The 27,015-nt window shown below is 41.4% G+C and overlaps 1 protein-coding gene across 1 annotated transcript; it reads left to right on the plus strand.

Moving 5' to 3' along the window:
* The first annotated feature begins 1,160 nt into the window (after nucleotides 1-1,160).
* Nucleotides 1,161-26,887, plus strand: LOC129864048 (sodium/glucose cotransporter 1-like). Its single transcript, XM_055936597.1, has 14 exons — nucleotides 1,161-1,404; nucleotides 9,746-9,817; nucleotides 10,359-10,463; nucleotides 10,751-10,810; nucleotides 10,911-11,015; nucleotides 11,186-11,291; nucleotides 13,402-13,482; nucleotides 13,683-13,894; nucleotides 18,987-19,230; nucleotides 19,716-19,866; nucleotides 20,006-20,174; nucleotides 20,438-20,653; nucleotides 20,803-20,908; nucleotides 22,607-26,887. The coding sequence occupies exons 1-14, from the start codon at nucleotides 1,273-1,275 to the stop codon at nucleotides 22,819-22,821; spliced, it is 1,974 nt and encodes a 657-aa protein (XP_055792572.1). The 5' UTR covers nucleotides 1,161-1,272; the 3' UTR covers nucleotides 22,822-26,887.
* The last annotated feature ends 128 nt before the right edge of the window (nucleotides 26,888-27,015 follow it).

Here is a 27,015-nt window from a genome sequence, read left to right on the forward strand (position 1 = left end):
TTTGTAAGGAAATCAGTCAATTTAAATTAATAATGTAGGCCCTAATCTATGGATTTCACATGATAGGCCCACCAACTGGGGAGCTAGGCCAAGCAGAATTAGTTTTTCCCTACGAAAGGGCTTTATTACACACAGAAATACTCCTCAGTTTCATCAGCTGTCCAAGGGGCTGGTCTCAGACGATCCCGCAGATAAAAACGCCGATGTGGATGTCCTGGGCTAACGTGGTTACACGTGGTCTGTGGTTGTGAGGCCACATGGACGTACTGCCATTCAAATATCTGGCAAATGTTCTGGTGGACATTCCTGTAGTCAGCATGACAATTGCACGCTCCCTCAAAACTTGAGAAATCTGTGGCATTGTGTTGTGTGACAAAACTGCACATTTTAGAGTGGCCTTTTATTGGCCTTTTATTGTCCTCAACTCAAGGTGCACTTGTGTAATGATGCTGTTTAATACATTTCTTGATATGCCACACCTGTCAGGTGGATGGATTGTCTTGGCAAAGGAGAAATACTCACTGACAGGGATGTCAACAAATTTGTGCACAAAATGTAATCGAAATAGGCTCTTTGTGCTTATGGAACATTTCTGGGTTATTTTATTTCAGCCCATGAAACATTGAGATCAACACTTTACATGTGGCGTTTTTATTTTGGTTCACTATATTATTATTACTACTACTACTATAGTTTCCTATTAAACATATCCCATTAAAGACAATAAATCCTTTATAATAGTTTTTCTATCAGAAAACCACCATATTTTTTATTCTTGTGTATGCTTTGCTATGCTCTTTCTCCCAGGAGTCCTCAATTCATCTGCTGTCACAGCACTGTTACAGTTTACTTATCTCCTAGAGTTTGATCAAACAGCCTTTTCCATTACGACTAGGGTTAGTGTAGTTCTGATAGTGGAGTGATATGCTCCTAATTTTTTATTTTTTTTACAGGAATATGTTTCTTTCCTCCAAGTATTTCCTGTTCAGTTGATCATTAATTACCCTGTGTTTGCCATTAAACACATTCTTTGATTTCTGACACATTTGTGAACAATTCAAACATTTATTAATTTACTGGAATGCACACACACATTGGCAGGCAAGCTGACACACCTTTTCATGGTCTCAAACACAATATTAACCAGCAGTACACACACACACACCTATACCTACCTTTGGGGTCAGTGGTACAGAAGCAACAGTGCAGCAGTAAAGAATCTTCATCAACACACCTGTCTTCTGGTCACCTCTGCAGCTCGGAGCAGACAAAATGACACAGGATTATTCTGGGTTCCCCTTAGTTAGGAATGTGTTTAACAATGGCACGGTGGCCCTCAACAACCCGGCGGATATCTCCGTCATTGTGATCTACTTTTTGGTTGTCTTGGCAGTCGGAGTATGGGTGAGTTGCTTAGTCTTTCCATTGACCAGTCTTCAAACTCTTAAACAAATCTGTGTCTATGAATAGTTAACCCCTCAGCAATGATAAAGAGATGCATGGCATGGTTGTCGTCTAATCTGAAGAAAAATTGGTTGTTTTTCTCTATTCTGAATACGTTAAAGTCCAAGAAACCTTATTAAAAACCACTGGAAGCATCTGGATAGTGTTTCCTTCTGAATTATAATATGACAAAGTCCTTAGATGTACAAAAGTAAAATATGAATTATGATATTCTACACCTTCGTTACAAAGTTATTTTGTTTTATAACGATCCACATTAGCCGACACCAATGGCAACAGCTAGTCTTACCGGGGTCCGACACATAACGAAAAAGACATCACAGAGAAAGGGCTTGACAATTTACATACATTATTGAAACTATCGGCCATAATAAAGCGTAGTGCGCTGTGATCAACTCTGTCCAAGGGTTTCAATACAGTGGTACAGTAGCTGCATTCATATAGACACTATCACTACAGTCTATAACCGGTATGAATAACCAACTGAATTATTTGTTTTCACATGTAGTGTGTGTATTTATCAGTTACACATACTGTACATGTCAGTACATTTACACACAACAAATAATTTATACACACAACATTCACGGTCGTCTGTTGTCAGATGGCCTCCACATTTTTTTCATCACTAGTAGGTTCTTGGCTGGACTGGTGCAGTACACTTGTTTCTGCAGATATTGGCCCAATTGGGCTATTGTGCCAGGAACATTATGCCAACGTTCTCCTCAAGTATAAGCAAGGAAGGGCATGTCTGTTGTCAAGTATGAATGTCAAGAAGCCTACACTCACCTACACTCTTACAAGAAAGGGAGCTATCTAGAACCTTACACGGTTTTTCAGCCATCCTCATAGGAGAACCCTTTCCACAAAGGGTTCTCCATGGAACCCAAAAGGGTTCTACGTGGAACCATAAAGGGTTTACTTGGAACCAAAAAGGGTTCTCCTATAGGGACAGCCGAAGAACCCTTTAGGAACCTTCTTTTCTAAGAGTAAGAAGTGTACTGACCTTTCAGTGAAGTACCTTGATTGTTTCAATTTATGCCCTCCTGCCAAATGGATAATATTGACAAATGTTTAAGTCACCAAGAATGTTAGAATTAAATTGCTGAGCAATACAGTTGCATTTGTCATATGGTTTCAGCTATGTGTGGAGAGTAGATGTGCACACATACATACAGTACTAACAACTTGGGCTGTCAAACGATTAACACATTTAATCGAGTTAATCGCAGCATTTCCTGGGATTAATCACGACTGATCACAAATTCAGAATTTGCTCAATTTGAGCTATAATTTAAGATTATTTTATACAAAAAACATTGCAAGAATATTGATGTCTTGATCTTGTCCAAAGTAACAGTTAAGAAGCATCTCAAGGTCCTGGAGTGGCCTAGCCAGTCTCCAGACCTGAACCCAATAGAAAATCTTTGGAGGGAGCTGAGGTCCGTATTGCCCAGCGACAGCAATAAAATGCAAATGAATTACTTAAAAATCATACAATGTGATTTTCTGGATTTTTGTTTTAGATTCCGTCTATCACAGTTGAAGTGTACCTATAATAAAAATTACAGACCTCTACATGCTTTGTAAGTAGGAAAACCTGCAAAATCAGCAGTGTCTCAAATACTTGTTCTCCCCACTGTACATACACATACCTATATAGATATACATACTTTTTAAAAGAATATACCTTTATTATTATTCCCCGCAAACCCTACCACCGATCCCCCAATTGGAGTAAACTAATAAACACTTCTGATTTTATTAAACACTTCTGCTTTTAAAATTGAAATATTCTAGGCATTTATATATAAACTCCAGTCGTACTTTATCAAAAGCCTTTTCAAAATCAGCTATGAAAACCAGGCCTGGTGTCCCCGATATTTCATAGTGTTCTATTGTTTTCAGTACTTGTCTTATATTATCTCCAATGTATCGTCCATGTAAAAAACCTGTCTGATTAGGATGAATAATATCTGACAATACTTTTTTAATTCTATGCATGCGCCAAGCATTTTGCTAGGATTTTTGCATCACAACACTGAAGTGTAAGGTCTCCAATTTTTTAAATGGACTGGATCTTTATATATACCACTTGGGTCCTGTTTCAGTAATAATGATATCAGACCTTTTTGTTGCGTGTCTGATAATCTACCATTTATATAGGAGTGGTTACAACAAGCTAATAATGGTCCTTTGAGTATATCAAAAAAAAGTTTTGTATACTTCCACTGGTATGCTATCCAGCCCTGGAGTTTTCCCATCCTTAAAGGCCCCAATTGCATCAAGCAGTTCCTCCTCTGTAATTCGGCCTTCACATGAGTCTTTCTGTACAGATGTTAATTTTTCATTATTGTTAGGGAAAAAATCCATACAATTAGTTTGAGTTAGTGGAGATAGAGGAGCCTGAAACGAAAACATATTCTTAAAGTACTTTACTTCCTCTTTCAAAATATCATTTGGTGAATCATGTGTGACTCCATCATTTGTAACAAGTTTTAATACGTTTTTTTTGGTAGCATTTCTATATTGAAGATTGAAAAAAGAATTTGGTGCATTTTTCCCCATATTCCATCCAGTTCGCTTTATTTTTATAATATATTACTCTCTAGAGACCGCAGGAGCGGTAGAGATACTCTTAATGATCGGCTATGAAAAGCCAACTGACATTTACTCCTGATTATTATTTGACCATGCTGGTCATTTATGAACATTTGAACATCTTGGCCATGTTCTGTTATAATCTCCACCCGGCACAGACAGAAAAGGACTGGCCACCCCTCATAGCCTGGTTCCTCTCTAGGTTTCTTCCTAGGTTTTGGCCTTTCTAGGGAGTTTTTCCTAGCCGCCGTGCTTCTACACCTGCATTGCTTGCTGTTTGGGGTTTTAGGCTGGGTTTCTGTACAGCACTTCGAGATATTAGCTGATGTACGAAGGGCTATATAAAATAATCTTGATTTGATTTGATTTGATTACACTGGATCTTTCTTGAATAAGTTCCTCCATTTCTTTTTGTTTTTCCTCTAACTTATTCTGTGCCTCTATGGTACCGTTTTTATTGCTATCTAACTGTACTGTTAGTCCTTCAATTTCCTTTGTTAATATGGACTCTTTTGATCTAAATTGCTTTTGTTTTATAGATGAGTACTGAATTGCATTGCCTCTAAAGGACACATAAAAGTGTCCCATACAATACGGGGATCTGCTGTACCTATTATGTCTGAAAAAGTCAGTTACAAATTCTTCTGTCCTAGTTCTAAACAATTTATCATCTAGTAGCCTTTGATTCAATATCCAATATCCTCGCCCACGTGGAAATTCTGTAAGAGTAATATATATGCCAATTATGTGATGATCCGACCGCATTCTGTCCCCTATCAACACTTTTTAAACTTTTGGTGCCAGAGAAAATGGTATAAGAAAGTAGTCAAGACGACTAGCTTGATTAAGCCTCCGCCATCTACATCTCACTAGGTCAGGGTATTTAAGTCTCCATATATCCACTAATTCCAATATATCCATGACATTCATGATTTCCTTAAGTGCCTGAGGGTGATAGTTTGTAGTGTGATTTCCTTTCCGGTCCATAGAGGTATTTAAGACTGTATTAAAATCTCCCACCATAATAATAGAGTCTAGTGTTGCTTGTAGAGTTGATAAATTCATATATATATTTTCAAAGAAGCTTGGATCATCATTATTCGGACCATATAGGTTAATAAGCCATATCTGTTTATTGTCCAATAACATATTTAAAATAATCCATCTACCTTGATGATCTGTTTGGACAAGTTGCACATTTGGATCAAAATGATTGTTAATTAAAACCATCACCCCCTTTGAATTTCTTTGCCCATGGGAGAAATATATTTCGCCCCCCCAGTTCTTTTTCCACAAAACTTCATCTAAAACTGTTGAATGGGTTTCCTGTAAACAATAGATATTATATTCCTTCTCTTTTAGCCAGGTAAATACTGATTGTCTTTTCTTATTATCTGCTAGGCCATTACAATTGTAACTGGCTATACTTATTTCACCACTTACCATAATGAGACACAACTTTCAATTATTTTTATCAAAATATATGTTTGTAAACGTACCATTAAAAAGTAACATGTTGATTGAGCGTCTATATAGCTGTACCATGATATTTGCATTTCTACTAAGTAAACCTCCAATTGGTCCCTACTATTCCACCCGCTAAAAGCCCTCCTCATCCCGAGTTGGGTTGTCATCCCAATGCCCGGCAGACCACCCTCGACCCCCTGTATCCCATAGCCCTGAACCGACTGGGATCCATCCTTTGAAAAGAGCACACAGTGCCATTAACCAAATTGAAGTAGATCAACTGCCAAATGCATTTCCATCGCCCTCACCTCGATTTGTATTATATATAGCTGTGGATCATCCTCTATTGTCCCTAACATCTTTTACTCCTTCGCAACAGTTGTGGGATACACACATACACCCACACACACTCAACCCTTACCCCCACACAACCATAAGCTCACTTTCTCAACAATTACACCATCCCAGAGCCCAACTCAAGATAGGTCTTGATTTACATATGCACTTGCAGTTGCAGCTGCATGAGAAGGCCTGCAAGACCGTGCAAAAAATGGGCAAAAATTTAGAGATTTTATTTACCATTGTCACATCCTAGATGATGGAGGTCAAATGTACACCTTCTTCCTGAAACACCCACAATACGGTCACCCGTATTGACCATATTCCCAAGCATCTCCATGCAGTCTGACTTTGATTTTGTGCCACCGGGGCCATAATAATATACCCCCTCTCTGAATGTCCGAGTGTGACTCCCTCTCCATGGTTTACCCCAGCTAGTGTTGCCAGCACTGCCACTGCCTGGGTGGGGGATACCCCCACCGGCTAGGTACAAGGTCGTCAAGGTTCTCATTAGCAGCTGTGAGAATTTCCTTGTGTAGTATGCTCTCCCTTTAGGGGGCTTTGGCTTTGCAGGACCAACCCTGCCAAGCAGGCTCAGAATCTTGAGGGGGCAGTGCAGCTCTTGGTCTCTGACCTCATTTTGGCTGCATACAGACCGCTTACAGCAGGCACATAAAACAGTTAGTGACTTCTCCTTAGTATCTGGGTCATTCAGGTGGGTGTCTTGGGTATAGGGTCATGGACCGTACCATTCAAATAGGATCATAAATAAATAAATAATTAAATATCATTTATTTAAAAAAAAATGTTCCCCATGATAGGACAAGAATAAATCAAATGTATCATTTATTTTAAAACTGTTCCACCATGACAGGACAATAAATAAATAAGATGTATAATTCATTATAAAAGTATATCCATCATCTGAACAACATTGAAAGCCCTCTCATACCCGGCTCACAGCAATAAATAGGCTCTGAGATATGCAACCATTTCATTACTCACTCACTCAACTTTCCAAGCATAACAAATAAAATAAAAAATAGAACACACACCGCACCATCCACACATACTGTGCCTTCTGTTTACTTAGTTTTTATCTTCACTATGTTGAATTAGTGCTTGTGTGTTCAATTAGTTATATGTGAAGATATATAGAAAAGCTATATTTTTTATTGTATTGTTACAATTCATAACCGGGCTAGAATTGTGTTTATTTTCCTCATCTATGAGAACTGTAATTTTTTTAATAACCATGGAGTAGTCTTTGTGTCTCTGAACAACTGGTTATCAATATATAGTTTATCAACGACGAGAGCTACTCGTTTCGCTTTTAATCTATTTTCTTTGAAAATTGGATACAGAACTTTGCGCCGTTCTGCAATTTCCTTCGGAAACTGATCATTCATGACAATTTTGGTCCCAGCAAGTCTTTTACCCAGGCTTTTAACCATTATTTTATCTTTAAAATAATGGCAATAGCAACAGCCCCAAAACATCACTGCTCTAGAGGAGATCTGCATGGAGGAATGGGCCAAAATACCAGCAACAGTGTGTGAAAACCTTGTGAAGACTTACAGAAAACGTTTGACCTCTGTCATTGCCAACAAAGAGTATATAACAAAGTATTGAGATAAACTTTTGTTATTGACCAAATACTTATTTTCCACCATAATTTGCAAATAAATTCATTAAAAATCCTACAATGTGATTTTCTGGATTTTCTTTTCTCATTTTTTCTGTCATAGTTGAAGTGTACCTATGATGAAAATTACAGGCCTCTCTCATCTTTTTAAGTGGGAGAACTTGCACAATTGGTGGCTGACTAAATACTTTTTTGCCCCACTGTATATACAGTGTGTGAAAATGTAGTAAGATTAAGGAGGTAAGGCAATTAAATAGGCCATAGTGGCGAAATAGTTACAATTTAGCAATTGAACACTGAAGTGATAGATGTGCAGAAGATGAATGTGCAAGTAGAGATACTGGGGTGGAAAGGAGCAAAAAATAAATTACAATATGGGAATGAGGTAGTTGGGTGGGCTATTTACAGATGGGCTATGTACAGGTGCAATGATCGGTAAGCTGCTCTGACAGCTGATGCTTGAAGTTAGAGAGGGAGATATATCTCCAACTTCAGTGATTTTTGCAATTTTTGCAATCCAGTCATTGGCAGCAGAGAGCTGGAAGGAAAGGCGACCAAAGGAGGAGTTGGCTTTGGGGGTGACCAGTGAAATATACCTGCTGGAGCGCGTGCTACGGGTGGGTGCTGCTATGGTGCCCAGTGAGCTGAGATAAGGTGGGGCTTTACCTAGCAAAGACTTATAGATGACCTGGAGCCAGTGGGTTTGGCGACGAATATGAAGCGAGGGCCAGCCAAAGAGAGCATACAGGTCGCAGTGGTGGGTAGTATATGGGGCTTTGGTGACAAAACGGATGGCACTGTGATAGACTAAATCCAATTTGCTGAGTAGAATGTTGGAGGCTATTTTGTAAATTACATCGCCAAAGTCAAGGATCGGCAGGATAGTCCTAGTTAGTGCCTTGTTGCAAACAGGATGCATGTTTTGGAATATTTGTATTTTGTACCAGCTTCCTTCTTTTCACTCTGTCAATTAGATTGTTGTTGTGGAGTAACTACAATGTTGTTGATCCATCCTCAGTTTTCTCCTATCACAGCCATTAAACTCTGTAACTGTTTTAAAGTCACCATTTGCCTCATGGTGAAATCCCTGAGCGGTTTAATTTGTCTCCGGCAACTGAGTTAGGAAGGATGCCTGTATCTTTGTAGTGACTGGCTGTATTGATACACCATCCAAAGTGTAATTAATAACTTCACCATGCTCAAAGGGATATTCAATGTCTGCTTTTTTTTAACCCATCTACCAATAGCAGCCCTTCTTTGCGAGGCGTTGGAAAACCTCCCTGGTCTCTGTGGTTGAATCTGTGTTTGTAATTCACTCCTCGACTAAGGGACATTACAGATAAATGTATGTGTGGGGTACAGAGTAGTCATTCCAAAATCATGTTAAACACTATTATTGCACACAGAGTGAGTCCATGCAGCTTATTATGTGAGTTAAGATATGTTGTACTCCTGAACTTATTTAGGCTTGCCATAACGAAGGGGTTTAATATTTATTGCCTGAAGATATTTCAGCATTTAATTTCTATTAATTAGTAAACATTTCTAAAAACATAATTCATAAACATCTACATTTAATTCATTTTAAATTCAGGCTGTAACACATTTTTTTGGGGGAAAAGTCAAGGGGTGTGAATGCTAACCTCCACTGTTATTGGTAATGGTGAGACATTAGCATGCTTTGGGTACATTATCTTTGTGCCTCTAACTTTCTCACTCATTATTTACGATTATCTGTAATCATGGTAGCATCCACATCAATTTAGAAGTGGTCACAAACATATTACATTATTTTTTATACAATCGAAGTGATGTAGTCATTGCGTGCTAAGAAAATGGGACAAAATACTGAACGTTTGGCTACTTTATTACGCTAATTTGTCCAAATACATATGACACCTTCAAATGGAGGGACTAGATACATACAGTGCTTTCATTTCTAAACGGTAGAACAGATATGTATGAAAATACCCTCAAATAAAAATGTATATTCTGTACTGTCCCCTCATATGAAACATTTGATCTCAAATCCAAAATGCTGTAGTATAGAGCCAAATTAAGCGTTTTAGCTTCATTGTCCAAATAAATACAGAGGGGGGTGTACTTCTCCAGTTATATATAACTGAAAGAGGTGCTAACTACTGTATTCATGTAACCACAAGGTTATTGATCCCTGGCACATGGATATAGTATCTCAAAACAACTCAATGATCCCGTCTCCCTTTGCAGGCTATGGTGAGCACAAACCGAGCCACAGTAGGTGGATTCTTCCTGGCAGGAAGAAGCATGGTGTGGTGGCCTGTGAGTAAAAGTCTTCTCTCAGGACAGTTTATTACATATTATCTCAATAATACATTATGACATTCGAATGCATCCGTCTCTCTCTACTTTGCTGGCCACTGTTTGTGACACTGGCCCATATTTGGAAAGACACACCCTGTTCTCCTGAACTATCCCAATACTTGCCTCTATTGGACATGTCCAGCTCATATTTAAAATCAGAAAAATTATGTTATAAGAACATTATGTTTTATCTTGTTGCATTGGAGGTCCACAAATACCATACCTTTCATTTTAGACTGACCGGTTCCCAATCACCCAATAATTTTACCATGACACATAGTGCCTAACTTAATTTCCTTCTATGGAACTATGGACTATGGACTTGGCAACCCTTTCCCTGTTATCCTACATGGCATGTCCTTTGCTGTTGTAAATGTTCCTTTATGAATGAAGTGGTCCTCAATGACCTTCCATATCCAAATACTGTCAAATAATAGAACTACTTTCTGGATGAATTGATAATGAACATTCCTCTGTCCTTCTTCTGTCCCCTTTCCAGATTGGGGCATCTCTATTTGCCAGCAACATTGGCAGTGGGCATTTTGTCGGCATTGCAGGGACTGCGGCTGCAGCTGGAATTGCCATTGGCGGATTTGAATGGAATGTGAGTGGTAACGTCTAAAGTAAATTCCATGATAACCTCTTATGCAAACATCATCATAAAGTCGGACATCTGATATTATCACTCATCTCCATCTTTATTGCACTTTAATTGTATAAAAGGTGATAAATAAATGATCTATACATTCTGGGGCTGATACGCCTGTAGGTTATTGTGTTGATCGATACTTGAGCACAGCAGTGGATAAAAGCAGTAACACGTCTAGTAAAAAGGTGAATCTGTCATTTCATGAATTCCCCATCTGAGCCCTTAGAATATGTTTTTTTCAGGCCCTTGTGGTGGTGATCCTTCTTGGATGGCTCTTTGTGCCCATTTACATCAAAGCTGGGGTGAGGACAACCTTTCGTGTTATTAGAGTTGAATTACCATTTTACCAAGCCATTTCAAGTGCTATTCTAATGTGTAATCACGTATACTGGATGTGTTTAGGTGGTGACCATGCCAGAGTACTTGAAGAAGAGGTTCGGAGGGCAGCGCATCCGCATCTATCTCTCAGTGCTCTCACTCTTCCTCTATGTCTTCACTAAGATCTCAGTAAGTTCCTCATATCTCTGTACATTGTATATCACTGATGTTCAGTCCATAAAAAAATGACTAGGCATGTACAATAGCCCCATTTAGTCCATATAAACCCTTCTGTTGTCCCATTGATAAAAACTCTCCTCTTTGTTTTCATTCTCTCTCTTTCTCTCTCTCTCTGTCAGGCGGATATGTTCTCTGGAGCCATCTTTATTAACCAGGCTCTGGGGCTGAATATCTACCTAGCTGTGGTTCTCCTACTAAGTATCACTGCTCTATACACAGTCACAGGTATACAGTACTTATGTATATGCTCCACTTAGTGGTGGCTAGTGGCATTTTAAATGGGGAGGACGGGCTCATAGTAGCTGGAGTGGTCCTCCCTCACCAGCCTCCTCTGTCACTTATATACTATATAACTGCATATATAACAGCGATATATAACTAATTCACAGAGAGGAGCCCTAGATCAATTGTGTCCCTGTAAACCAATATGGAGCTCTTATCTGTGACGCTGACTGACCATGGCATCCTATATGGCTGTATTTGAGTCTTTATAACAAGCCATGTCTGATGACACATACTGTATGCCCTCCTCCAATGCTGTTTATCTCCTGTGCATCATGGGTAATTAGCCATACTCCCTGACATAACTTTTTGTTCTACACTGTAATGATGCATTAATGCCTGGAGTTCACTGGCAGGCCATCCCAGACTGTCTCTGTATAGCAGGGTTTCCCAAACTCGGTCCTGGGGTCTCCCTTGGGTGTATGTTTTGGTTTTTGCCCTAGCACGACACAGCTGATTCAAATAACCAACTCACCGCCTCTTGAGTGGCGCAGCGGTCTAAGGCACTTCATCGCGATCTTGCGGCATCACTACAGCCTGGGGTTCGATCCCATCAGCCGTGACCGGGAGTCCTATAGGGCGGCGCAAAATTGGTCCAGTGTCGTCCGGGTTTATTATTTTACCCCTTTTTTCTCCCCAATTTCGTGGTATCCAATTGGTAGTAGTTACAGTCTTGTCTCATCGCTGCAACTCCCTTATGGACTCGGGAGAGGCGAAGGTCGAAAGCCATGCGTCCCCCGAAACACAACCCAACCAAGCCGCACTGCTTCTTGACACAATGCACATCCAACCCGGAAGCCAGCCGCACCAATGTGTCAGAGGAAACACCGTACACCTGGCGACCTGGTCAGCATGCACTGTGCCCGGCCTGACACAGGAGTCGCTAGTGCGCGATGAGACAAGGATATCCCTGCCGGCCAAACGAATCTGGGCCAATTGTGCGCCGCCCCATGGGTCTCCCGGTCACGGCCGGCTGCGACAGAGCCTGAGCTCTGCGATACAGTGCCTTAGACCACTGCGCCACCCGGGAGGCTTTCTAGCGACTCCTTGTGGCGGGCCTGGCGCCTGCAAGCTGACTTGGTCGTCAGTTGAACAGTGTTTTTTCCAACACATTGGAGTGGGTGCTAAGAAGTGCGACTTTGCATGTTTCGGAGGATGCATGACTCAACCTTTGCCTCTCCCGAGCCCGTTGGGGAGTTGCAGCGATGAGAAAAGATCGGAATTGGATGTCACGAAATTGGGGAGAAAAAGGGGGGTTAAAATCACCAAAAATAAATAACCAACTCATCATCAAGCTTTGATTATTTGAATCAGCTGTATAGTGCTCGGGCAAAAACCAAAACGAGAACTGAGAGGGGGGTCTGGGAAGTTTGGGAAACCCTGCTGTATAGGATTGGGTTTACTAAACCCAATCCTATAAATAGAGTGACTCACAACATAAAATTCTGTGATGCACACGTGATAAAGCAATCGTTTCGCGCTAGAGTCAACAGCAAATGATGTGTGTACTATTATTAATTGTTAAGGGCCTCATTTTCAGTCTGCAAGGCAGCGCTCCCAAATGTATCTACGTGTATGCCACCGTGTCTACTCTGTTATCATTGTGCTCATATGAATATCAATGACATACTGTATATTAATGTACAGCACTACAGAGGGGGAGTTATTACATTTTAGTCATCTAGCAGATTGCTCTGGATAAGAGCGTTAGTGTTAAGTGCCTTACTCAAGGGCCCATCGACCAATTTTTCACCTAGTCAGTTCAGCGATTTGAACCAGCAACCTTTTGGTTACTGGCCCAACACTCTTAACTGCTAGGCTACCTGCCACCCATTTGATTCTTTATGATAGATAAACATCAAACGAGCAACTGGACCATTAAAATACTATCCCTTTTGACCATGGGAAATCATTACAGTAAAAAATAAAATATCACATTTATAGTGTAAACGAGTACTACAGGGGCTTTCCACAGCTTAGTCATGTACAACCCTATATGAATAATGATTGGTATTGTATTGTGTTGTATCTCACTAAGTGTACTGTACCTCAGGTGGACTGGCTGCAGTGATCTACACAGACACTTTGCAGACTATCATCATGGTCGTGGGATCTTTCATCCTCATGGGTTATGGTAATGTCTCTTTATGCATCTATGTCCCTCATGCTGCCCGGTCCCTCTTTTCCAGTTCCAATAACGCCATATCTTTTCCTCATTGTCATCCTCCTGCTAATTATCTGGCCTCTCTCATTCCTATTTCTACTTTTAGTTCATTGCTACTGCTAGTTCATCTGTGATCCCAGTTTGTAACCCTCTCCTGTCTGTCTCCTCAGCCTTCAATAAGGTGGGAGGTTATGAGAACTTCCAGGAACGCTACATGATGGCCATGCCTACTCGGACTGGGGTCAACATCAGTAAGAGATGCTACACCCCGAGGCCTGACTCCTTCCACATCTTCAGGGACGCGGTGACAGGGGACCTGCCCTGGCCAGGCCTGGTGTTTGGTCTCACTGTCCAGGCCACCTGGTATTGGTGCACTGATCAGGTAGCCTACTGCTCTGTAGGGAATTAACAAGTCTAACACCCTCTCTACCATTCACATGACAGGCACGCACTCACGTCATGTATACACACACTCTATCTACCCCCACACACTAATTTGTGCATCATTATCATGGGCACTCTTTCCAAACTGCTCTAAGCTTGTCTTAGCATAAGTGACTACCTTATGAAGAGAGGAACACTTTTAGTTAGACCCAAATGCGTTCCCACAGACTAAGATAAGATTAAAAGCCAGGCACACAGGTGACTATGAACAAAGAACAGGATGTTGATTCACTCAACCACTCACAAATGGGCACTCACTCACACACGGTAAATACATGAGTTGAAACAGCCTATTACATCAGCAGAACTCAAAGCTTCTCTTTATTTTTTATTTTATTAAAACATACAATCTACCTGCAGTGAAGCTGCTCAACATTTACAGTGGGGCAAAAAAGTATTTAGTCAGCCACCAATTGTGCAAGTTCTCCCACTAAAATAAATGAGAGAGGCCTGTAATTTTCATCATAGGTACACTTCAACTATGACAGACAAAATGAGAAAAGAAAATCCAGAAAATCACATTGTAGGATTTTTAATGAATTTATTTGCAAATTATGGTGGAGAATAAGTATTTGGTCACCTACAAACAAGCAAGATTTATGGCTCTTACAGACCTGTAACTTCTTCTTTAAGAGGCTCCTCTGTCCTCCACTCGTTACCTGTATTAATGGCACCTGTTTGAACTTGTTATCAATATAAAAGACACCTGTCCACAACCTCAAACAGTCACACTCCAAACTCCACTATGGCCAAGACCAAAGAGCTGTCAAAGGACACCAGAAACAAAATTGTAGACCTGCACCAGGCTGGGAAGACTTAATCTGCAATAGGTAAGCAGCTTGGTTTGAAGAAATCAACTGTGGGAGCAATTATTAGGAAATGGAAGACATACAAGACCACTGATAATCTCCCTCGATCTGGGGCTCCACGCAAGATCTCACCCCGTGGGGTCAAAATGATCACAAGAACGGCAAAAATCCCAGAACCACATGGGGGGACCTAGTGAATGACCTGCAGAGAGCTGGGACCAAAGTAACAAAGCCTACCATCAGTAACACACTACGCCGCCAGGGACTCAAATCCTGCAGTGCGAGACGTGTCCCCCTGCTTAAGCCAGTACATGTCCAGGCCCGTCTGAAGTTTGCTAGAGAGCATTTGGATGATCCAGAAGAAGATTGGGAGAATGTCATATGGTCAGATGAAACCAAAATATAACTTTTTGGTAAAAACTCAACTCGTCGTGTTTGGAGGACAAAGAATGCTGAGTTGCATCCAAAGAACACCATACCTACTGTGAAGCATGGGGGTGGAAACATCATGTTTTGGGGCTGTTTTTCTGCAAAGGGACCAGGACGACTGATCCGTGTAAAGGACAGAATGAATGGGGCCATGTATTGTGAGATTTTGAGTGAAAACCTCCTTCCATCAGCAAGGGCATTGAAGATGAAACGTGGCTGGGTCTTTCAGCATGACAATGATCCCAAACACCCCCCCCGGGCAACGAAGGAGTGGCTTCGTAAGAAGCATTTCAAGGTCCTGGAGTGGCCTAGCCAGTCTCCAGATCTCAACCCCATAGAAAATCTTTGGAGGGAGTTGAAAGTCCGTGTTGCCCAGCAACAGCCCCAAAACATCACTGCTCTAGAGGAGATCTGCATGGAGGAATGGGCCAAAATAGCAGCAACAGTGTGTGAAAACCTTGTGAAGACTTACAGAAAACGTTTGACCTCTGTCATTGCCAACAAAGGGTATATAACAAAGTATTGAGATAAACTTTTGTTATTGACCAAATACTTATTTTCCACCATAATTTGCAAATAAATTCATTAAAAATCCTACAATGTGATTTTCTGGATTTTCTTTTCTCATTTTTTCTGTCATAGTTGAAGTGTACCTATGATGAAAATTATAGGCCTCTCTCATCTTTTTAAGTGGGAGAACTTGCACAATTGGTGGCTGACTAAATAATTTTTTGCCCCACTTAAATTAAGGAAGACATCTTAAGGAAGACATCTTCTTCTGCAAACCAGTGGAAACCAGGACAACAGGAGAGGATATTTTTTAAGTACTGGACAGCTTTGTGACATCAAATGGATTTTGGTGGTCAAGATGTGTTGGTATCTGTACTGATGGTGCAAAAGCCATGACGGAGACATAGTGGAGTGGTAACACGCGTGCAAGCAGTTGCTCCTGACGCCACTTGGGTACACTGCAGCATCCACCGAGACGCTCTTGCTGTCAAGGGGATGCCTGATAGCTTGAAAGACGTTTTGGACACTACAGTGAAAATGGTTAACTTTGTTAAAGCAAGATCCCCGAACTCTCGTGTATTTTCTGCATTATGCAATGATATGGGCAGCAACCATGTAACGCTTTAACAACATACAGAAGTGCGTTGGTTATCAAGGGGCAAAGTACTGACATGTTTTTTGGAATTGAGAGACGAGATTAAAGTTCTTTACTGAACATAATTTTCACTTGTCTGACCGCATGCATGATGACGAGTTTCTCACGCGACTGGCCTATCTGGGTGATGTTTTTTCTCACCTGAATGATCTGAATCTAGGATTACAGGGACTCTCCACAACTATATTCAATGTGCGGGACAAAATTGAGGCTTTGATTAAGAAGTTGGAGCTCTCTTCTGTCTGCATTAACAAGGACAACACACAGATCTTTCCTTCATTGTATGATTTTTTGTTTGCAAATTAACTCAAGCTTACCGACAATGTCAAATGTGAAATACGAAGCACCTGAGTGAGTTGGGTGCGCAATTACGCAGTTACTTTCCCGAAACGGACGACACAAACAACTGGATTCGTTATCCCTTTCAATGTCCTGCCTCCAGTCCACTTTCTGATATCTGAACAAGAGAGCCTCATCGAAATTGCAACTAGTGGTTCTGTGAAAATTGAATTTAAATCAGAAGCCACTGCCAGATTTCTGGATAGGGCTGCGCTCAGAGTTTCTTGCCTTGGCAAATCACTCTGTTAAGACACTGATACTCTTTGCAAACACGTACCTATGTAAGAGTGGATTCTCGGCCCTCACTAGCATGGAAACTAAATACAGGCACAGACTGTGTGGGGAAAATGATTTAAGACAGACTCTCTCCAATACAACCCAACATTGCAGTTATGTGCATCCTTTCCCCGTACACCCTTCTCATTTACCTGTGGTGAGTTATTTACAATTTTTGATGTACAAATAAGGTTTTATATGTAAGATGGTTAAAATGATTGATTATTATTATATTATTTGTGCTCTGGTCCTATAAGAGCTCTTTGTCACTTCCCACGAGCCTGGTTGTGACAAAAACTCACACTCATTCTTATGTTTAATAAATGTATTGTATAGTGTGTGTGTGGCAGGCTTACAATGATGGCAAAAAACAACATTTGAGAGTGCGCTGACCCTTGTGCTAGAGGGGGTACACAGCTGGAGGTTGAATTATTGAAGGGGTACGGGACTATAAAAAGTTGGGGAACCACTGATCTAACAGACTCCCATCCATAGCGACCCACAGAAGCAACCAGGGTCATCATCCTGCCCAGGTCAAAACGGGGACCCGAACCAGCGACCTATCGGCCCCCGGCTCAAGCTCCCAACCGCCAGGGCACCAACATCCCTCCAGTTTCCAGAGAGGTGCCCATCAACCATGCGAGACCCTCCGTGCCATTCAAACATATTTTTTTGTTTAGTTTATTTGTACTTTTATCTTTGACCGTCATTCTCTTCCCTGCCCAGCAACTCCACTCCCACTTGTCTCCAGTTCCATATCCAAACCCTCAGCTTCCCTCAGCCCATCCCACCTATCTTTCAAAGCTTATCTTAGTTTCTGTTTGTCTAATTCCTATCTGATTACCTCACTTGGCTGAGGCTCACATGCATTCTACTGTGCTCAGCAATTTGGGTCGTGTTTGGAAAGGAAAACATTTAATTTAATAAATATTTCAACTAGAAAAGCTGCATAGTGGGCCTCTCAAGTGGCGCAGTGGTCTAAGGCACTTCATTGCAGTAGTAGAGGCGTGTCACGCCCTGACCATAGATTGCTTTGTATGTTTTGTTTGGTCAGGGTGTGATGTGGGTGGGCATTCTATATTGTATGTCTAGGTTGTCTTTTTCTATGTGTTTGGCCTAGTATGGTTCTCAATCAGAGGCAGGTGTCAGTCGTTGTCTCTGATTGGGAGCCATATTTAGGTAGCCTGTTTTCCGTTGTGTTTTGTGGGTGGTTGTTTCCTGTGTCTGTATTTGTTACCATACGGGTCTGTTTCGATTTTCGTTTGTTCTTTCACGTTGTACGTTATTTTTGTATTTTTGTAGTGTTCAGTTGTACTATTAAAATGGACACTTACCACGCTGCACATTGGTCCGACATTTCATACTCCTCTTCAGACGGTTACAAGGCGTTATTAGAGACCAGAGTTCAACCCCAGGCTGTGTCGCAGCCGGCCGTGACTGGGAGACCCATGAGGCAGTGCACAATTGGCACAGTGTTGGCTGTACTAGGGAAGGTTTGGCCAGCCGGGATGTCCTTGTCCCATCGGGCTCTAGCAACTTCAGTGGCAGGCTGGGCGCATGCACTCTGACTTTGGTCGGCAGTTGTATGATGTTTCCTCTGACACATTGGTGCTTCTGGGTTAAGTGAGCAGTGCGGCTTGGCATGGCCGTGTTTTGGAGGACGCATGGCTCTTGACCTTTGCCTCTCCTGAGTCCATACGGGAGTTGCAGCGATGGGACAAGACTAACTACCAATTGTGGAGAAAAAGGGGTAAAAAGTACAATAAAAACGCTGCATAGTGCATACACATTTGTGCCTGTCAGTAGATCTGTGTTTGTATGGAAGTAATAAGTGCATTTTTCTTCAAACCCATTTTTTCCCTCTCTTGATATGGATTCTTGGCATATTCAAGCAATACAGCGGCACCATACTTACACAGAGTTCTGTATGCTTTGACCATGAAAACTGAGCCTTGAAGATTCAATCCATCACCTCTAGTCACTGGAGGCCTTTTTTCTCCCCTGTCCTCTAGGTGATTGTCCAGCGCTGTCTATCTGCCAAAAGTCTGTCTCATGTCAAGGCTGGCTGCATCCTGTGTGGCTACCTGAAGCTGTTGCCCATGTTCGTTATGGTCTTCCCTGGCATGATCAGCCGAATCCTCTACCCAGACGAGGTGGCGTGTGTGGACCCAGATGAGTGCCAGACGTACTGTGGTGCCAGCGTGGGCTGCACCAACATCGCCTATCCTAAACTAGTGTTAGACCTCATGCCAAATGGTGGATAACAGAAGACACATTTACAGATGTAGAATCTTGATATGAGCCAGTTTGCTACAGTAGGAACAAAAATGCTGCAGCAGCAGGAAAATGTGAATTATTATGTAGGTTATAATTAATGGACATTTTTGTATGGGTTGATACATTTTTCAAAAGTCGAAATTACAAACTTCTGAAGCCTTTTTAAACTGCAAATACACTACAAATGTATAAGATCCTATATCTGTAGTAACAATGACAGTCCTGGCACCACTACCAACACCAATACCACTGCTACAAATAGTGTACTATTGTACTAAATACAGTACTAGTCCTTTTACCAGGACAATAGTTGTCTACTACAACCAACCATCACATTTGTTTGTCTCTTATTCCTTATCTTTTCTCTTTTCCACACCTATCTACCTTCCCTCCCTCCCATCCTGTTCTCCTTCTCATTACCTCCTCCCTGCTCTCTCATCTTGTCCTCCCCCTCTCACCTGCAGGTCTGCGAGGCCTGATGCTGTCGGTGATGATGGCGTCTCTGATGAGCTCCCTGACCTCCATCTTCAACAGTGCCAGCACCCTGTTCACCATGGACATCTACACCAAGATACGCAGCTCTGCCTCCGAGAAGGAACTCATGATCGCTGGGAGGTACAGTAACACACATCTCTGCGTGCTCAAGTTCTTTGGAGTTAAATTGCTTTAATGTATACGTGCTATGCTAGTGTTTGTGAATGTTCGTATTTTAGATAAATGGGTAAGATTGATTGTATTATCCTTGTCTGTGAAGGGTATTTATCCTGGTTCTGATCGGGGTGAGTATAGCGTGGATCCCTGTGGTCCAGTCTGCTCAGAGCGGCCAGCTCTTTGACTACATCCAGTCCATCACCAGCTACCTGACCCCGCCCATCGCAGCCACCTTCGTGCTCGCCGTCTTCTGTAAGCGTGTCAACGAGTCGGTGAGTCTCCATCTAAACCAAACTCCCTGTGATATAAACTAGTTTACTTTAGCTACTTGTTGTTAGAACTGGTTAATTTAACCTGTGGTCTAATGTAGTGTAGTTTATCTGTACTCTGCCGGTTTGGCTCAAAGGTCCCTGGTTACCACGTTCACCATTCACTGCCTTGTTCCTGTTAAAGTTTTTTTTGTGTAATTGGAAGTGAACCATGAGAAAGTGTTGAGTAACAGACTTCTCTTCACCCCCCCCCCCCCCCCCCCCAGGGTGTGTTCTATGGGCTTATGATAGGCCTGGCCATTGGTCTATCCAGGATGATTGCTGAGTTTGCCTATGGGACGGGCAGCTGTGTGACCCCTACTAACTGTCCTGAGATCATTTGTGGGGTCCACTACCTCTACTTCTCCATCATTCTGTTCTGCATTTCGTGCTTGGTGATACTCACCATCTCCCTCATGACCAAACCCATTGAAGACAAACATGTAAGTTACAACTGCCACCAATACCAAACTGATTTTGTTATTCTTCCATCCGTGAATGCTAATTGTATAAAAACTCAGTCACTCTGCTATTTCTAAATTAACTTCCCCCCATTTGTTTGTTCCATGCCTCTACCTCCCTCCAACTCCAGTTGTACCGGTTGTGCTGGAAGCTGAGGAACCACACAGAGGAGAGGTTGGATCTGGAGATAGATGATTGGACAGAAAACCAAGAAGCAGACTATATGGATATTGAAGGTAAGAGAGGTCTCTCTCCCATCTCCATCTGTTATTCCGTGACATACAGTGCCTTCGGAAAGAATTTAGACCCCTTGACTTTTTCCACATTTTGTTATGTTACATCCTTATTCGAAAATGAATTTTAAAAAATCCTCAGCAATCTACACACAATACCCCATAATGACAAAGCGAAAAAAGGTTTTTAGATTGTTTGCAAATTTATTAAAAATAAAAACCAGAAATACCTTATTGCGATAAGTATTCAGACCCTTTGCTATGAGACTCAAAATTGAGCTCAGGTGCATCCTGTTTCCATTGATCATTCTTGAGATGTTTCTACAACTTGATTGAAGTCCACCTGTGGTAAATTCAATTGATTGTACATGATTTTGAAAGGCACACACCTGTCTATATAAGATCCCACAGTTGACAGTGCATGTCAAAGCAAAAACCAAGACATGAGGTCAAAGGAATTGTCTGTAGAGCTCTGAGACAGGATTGTGTCGAGGCACAGATCTGGGGAAGGGTACGAAGAAATTTCTGCAGCATTGAATGCCCCCCCCCCCCCCCCAGTGGTCTCCATCATTCTTAAATGGAAGAAGTTTGCAACCACCAAGACTCTTCCTAGAGCTGGCTGCCCAGCCAATCTGAGCAATTGGGGGATAAGGGCCTTGGTCAGGGAGGTGACCAAGAACCCGATGGTCACTCTGACAGAGCTCTAGAGTTCCTCTGTGGGGATGGGAGAACCTTTCAGAAGGTCAACCATCTCTACAGCACCCCACCAATCAGGCCTTTATGGTAGAATGGCCAGAAGGAAGCCACTCCTCAGTAAAAGGCATATGACAGCTCACTTGGAGTTGGCCAAAAGGCACCTAAAGACTCTCAGACCACGAGGAACAAGATTCTCTGGTCTGATGAAACCAAGATTGAACTCTTTGGCCTGAATGCAAAGTGTCATGTCTGGGGGAAACCTGGCACCATCCCTACGGTGAAGCATGGTGGTGGCAGCATCATGCTGTGGGGATGTTTTTCAGTGGCAGGGACAGGGAGACTAGTCAAGATTGAGGCAAAGATGAGCAGAGCAAAGTACATAGCGATCCTTGATGAAAACCTGCTCCAGAGCACTCAGGACCTCAGACTGGGGTGAAGGTTCACTTTCCAACAGGACAACAACCCTAAGCACACAGCCAAGACAATGCAGGAGTGGCTTCAGGACAAGTCTGAGTGGCCCAGCCAGAGCCCGGACTTGAACCTGATCAAACATCTCTAGAGAGACCTGAAAATAGCTGTGCAGTGGTCCTCTCCATCCAACCTGACAGAGCTTAAGAGGATCTGCAAGGAGAATGGGAGAAACTTCCCAAATACAGGTTTGCCAAGCTTGTCGCTCCATACCCAGGAAGACTTGCTGTAATTGCTGCCAAAGGTTCTTCAACAAAGTACTGAGTAAATAGTCTGAATACTTATGTAAATGTGATTTCAATTTTATACTGTAATAAATTTGCAAAAATGTCTAATAACCTGTTTTGCGTTGTCATTATGGGGTATTGTGTTTAGACAATTTAATCAATTTCAGAATAAGTCTGTAACATAACAAAATGTGGAATAAGTCAAGGAGTCTGAATACTTTCCGAAGGCACTGTACATAGACATTTTTATCACATCTACACACGCGCACACACATTGTGTCCTCATCCCTGTGTTTGTGTGTCTGTGCAGAGCCCACAGAGGAGCCAGGCTGTTGTAAGAAGGCAGTGTTGAACTTCTGTGGTTTGGAAAAGTCGAATGCTCCCACGCTGAGTGCTGAGGAGCAGGCTGAGCTGCAGAGGAAACTCACAGACACATCAGAGAAGCCCTTGTGGAGGAATGTGGTCAATGCCAATGGCATTATCCTCCTGTGTGTCTGTGTCTTCTTCCACGGTTTCTACGGTTAAACATCTCCTCATCCTGGACCTCCACTGCCCTAGAGTCTGGACTGTCTAACCATAAACTTGAGTAGTCTCGTCTTTCAACCCTGAAATCCCCCCCAGACTCACGATGCACTGTACATGGCAACCTCTCTTACACGCCCTCCCTCTATCCATCATCTGGGGGCCTGAACTGTTTTATCCACACCCCCGTAACGTGGTCAATGCTACGACCGCCTTGGCTTCAAGATACCCTGCTCCATACCTGTTAGACTGTCCTAGACACTATCTGGGAGTCACAAAACTCCTTTGTTTGGTGTTCTTTGCTTTGTGGACTTTTACATTTTGTGTATGTACGATGAATGTGTAATGATGATAATAATGAGGATGATGATGCTGATGGAGGATCTGAATAGGACTTAGTGTAAAATTGTATCCAATGTTCACTTTGATCTTTCTGCCCTTCATGAAGTTACTATAGTTTGGTATATTGCAACCACTAGGTGGAGCTACAGTATGAATAAATTTAAGATTGAACAGTATCATTACCAAGGGAACACTGTATAGGCAGTGGATTTAATGGCATTGAGACATAAAATGTAATGGAATGAGAGGACAAATACCATATACATGAGCATGCAGGACATGTACTAACTTTGTTATCTAATTAATAATGTATTCCATCTTAGTTAGAAAAAAGTTGAACACTAACATATTTTTCAGAGAGGGAGGGACGCACCAACTCACACATTCGATCTCCTACCTTGAATCGAGCCTGGTTTTTGTGACGTGCTATCAAACACATTTTTTTTGTTGCTATATTTAATGTTTTCTCTAGCTGTCATTTTGTTTTGCTACGTGCTAATGAATGATATCTCAAGGATGGAAGGAGCAGGAAATCTTCTCATAATACTGGAGTAATAATCCACTCAATACACACACACATACGAGCCAGCCTGCTTGTCACAACACCTGGAGGACCAACAATGTAAAATGCCACGGCCAAGGTTGGTTTACACTCTGTTAGTGTAAGTATACCTGTTGCAAGAAGTATACCCTAACCCTAGAATGGTATTAGAGTTGTTCCATGTAATTTCACCATGACAACCACCATCTCTGTTTCTAACTAAAGAAATTGTTAATTTAAACTGAGTTTAAATGTATTTGGCTTAGGTGTATGTAAACTTCTGACTTCAACTGTATATAAAATTGTTTTAAGATGGTCATACCATGGATCATTTAGCTATTTGATTTAGAAATGTAGGACCACTGTAGGTATTCCAATTTTCAGGATGTCTCCTGGTCTGACAAACAGTGCTGGAACTCTGCCACTTTCCAATACAGATGCGGACATAGGCGGATGTAGTGGATTGAGACGGAGCCATGCAAAGAAACAGATATCTTTAGCTGATTAATTTTGATGAGGATTTTTAAGGCCCACAACATCAAAGATCCACCACCATATTTTACAGTTGGTATGAGATTATTTTCTGTATATGCATCCTTCTTTTGACGCCAATCCCACTATTTGACGCCAAATTTGACGCCAAATAGATCTATTTTCATGTCATCCAACAAATGTAAATGCCTGGCGTTTGCTAAACAGTACTGGTAATTGGATTGGAACCGGTGCTATGGTCAGATGACATGAAAATAGGGCTCTTTGACCATGCACACCAGTGGTGGGTTTAGTGTTGAAAGATGGAAGCATATGCAGAGAAAATACCTACTGTAAAATATGATGGTGGATCTTTGATGTTTTGGGTCTATTTTGCTTCCTCTGAACCTGGGGCCCTTGATAAGGTCAATGGAATCATGCACTGACACAAATCACTGATGATTGGCTGAAATAAATTAATAATAATAAGATTGTGGGAGCTGTTTTGTAAGACTTCAGTGTAGCTTTTGACATTGTCGATAATAGTCTGCTACTGTTATGGCTTTACATCCTCTGCCATATCTTGGATTGGGAGTTACCTATCTAACAGAACACAGAGGGTCTTCTTTAATGGAAGCCTCTCTAACGTAAACCAGGTCAAGTTTGGCATACCTCAAGGTAGCTGTCTTGTCCCCTTGCTTTTTCTATTTTTTACTAACGACCTAGCCTTGAGTAAAGCCTGTATGTCTATGTACGCTGATAACTCAACATTACATACATACTGTACATACCCCACAAGACATGCCACCAGGGGTCTCTTCACAGTGGGAAACACACAGTATTTCATAGAGCCATGACTACATGGATCTCTCTATCACATCAAGTAACTCAAGTGAGCAGTAAAATCAGATTTAAAAAAACAGATAAAACACCACCTCACAACGCGGACTGTGAAGAGACATACACATATAACAAACACACACTCTACACACACATTATAATGTTGTATTTCTGTAATATTGTACATTTTATACTGTACATTTGTAGTAATGGAGAAATGTACATATGTATATTGCATTATATCTAGTTGATGCACCGTTTTGTTTATGATGTTGGCAATTTTTTTACTATGATGTGTTTGTAACATTCTTGTTTGGATCCCAGGAATCCCATTCTTGTTTGACACCCTTGTCAGCAGCTAATGGAAATTCTCATAAATACTCAACTTTATCAAGTACCAGGACATTTTAACCCAAAACCTGGTTGCCTCTGCTAGGAGGCTGAAACTTGGCCGCAAGATATTAACCCCAAGCACACATCAAAATCTACAAAGAAATTGTTAATTGGCCTGTATGCTCTCGTTGGCTGGCCCTCGCTTCATATTCGTCGCCAAACCCACTGGCTCCAGGTCTTCTATAAGTCTTTGCTAGGTAAAGCCCTACCTTATCTCAGCTCACTGGTCACCATAGTAACACCCACCCATGTGCTCCAGCAGGTATATTTCACTGGTCATCCCCAAAGCTAACACCTCCTTCCAATTCTCTGCTGCCAATGACTGTAACGAATTGCAAAAATCACTGAAGCTGGAGACTTATATCTCCCTCACTAATTTCAAGCATCAGCTGTCAGAGCAGCTTACCAATCCCTGTACCTGTACACAGCCCATCTGTAAATAGCACACCGAACTACCTCATCCCCATATTGTAATTGTTTTTCTCTTTTGCACCTCAGTATCTCTACTTGCACATCATCATCTGCACATCTATCACTCCACGGTCTCGTGTGGCTCAGTTGGTAGAGCATGGCGCTTGCAACGCCAGGGTTGTGGGTTCAATTCCCACGGGGGGACCAGGGTTCAATTCCCACGGGGGGACCAGGATGAATATGTATGAACTTTCCAATTTGTAAGTCGCTCTGGATAAGAGCGTCTGCTAAATTACTTAAATGTAATTGTTTCGCCTCTATGACCTATTTATTGCCTTACCTCCCTAATCTTACTACATTTGCACACACTGTACATAGATTTTTGTGTTATTGACTGTACGTTTGTTTATCCCATGTGTAACTCTGTTGTTTTTCTCGCACTGCTTTGTTTTATCTTGGCCAGGTCGCAGTTGTAAATGAGAAATTGTTCTCAACTGGCCTACCTGGTTAAATAAAGGTGAAATAAAAAATATTATTTGGCCACAACTTCAAGGTGGGTGCTGGAGAACTAGACAAGGGTGCCAGTAATTTTGACTCCTATCTTCTTGAGTAAAAAAAAATATTACTTGTTAAACAAAATATTATTCTTTAAGCAATTGTATTAGTATAAAATAAAACAATAAAAAATGAGCAGACAATATAGATCAGTATGTGTTATTTATTTAATATAGTCTTTTCTGCTCCTCTTTATCAATGTTGCCAATCATTTTGGTTGTGACTACATCATACATTATTATCTCTATTTCTCTACAGATTATGTTGTGTCATAACTCTTTAGTTTCTTTTCATCATAACAACAAAATGATGGCATCTTAATGTTTGTGTAGAAAGACACAGATATTCCTCTTTCACAGCCAAAGTACAAAGAATCAAGCAACTTTAATGACATGTTCGCTCAATGTGTGCCTTATATGAAAACACACAGATGTTCTTTATACTTCATGTGTGTTGTGTTAAATATGAGGGATTTGTTTTGTGCGATAGCTTACATAAGATATTCTACATTTGAATGAATTTGTTTTTCAATTTCAGATGTGCTGTACTCTGCAGATTAAATCTATTTGTTAGCAGCTTCCTGTATTTCCTGTGTGCCTGTCCTGTGCCGGAGAATGTGTGGTGTGTGTGTGTGTTTGATGGAT

This window comes from Salvelinus fontinalis, chromosome 10 (genome assembly GCF_029448725.1).
Source record: "Salvelinus fontinalis isolate EN_2023a chromosome 10, ASM2944872v1, whole genome shotgun sequence".
Taxonomy (NCBI): Eukaryota; Metazoa; Chordata; class Actinopteri; order Salmoniformes; family Salmonidae; genus Salvelinus; species Salvelinus fontinalis.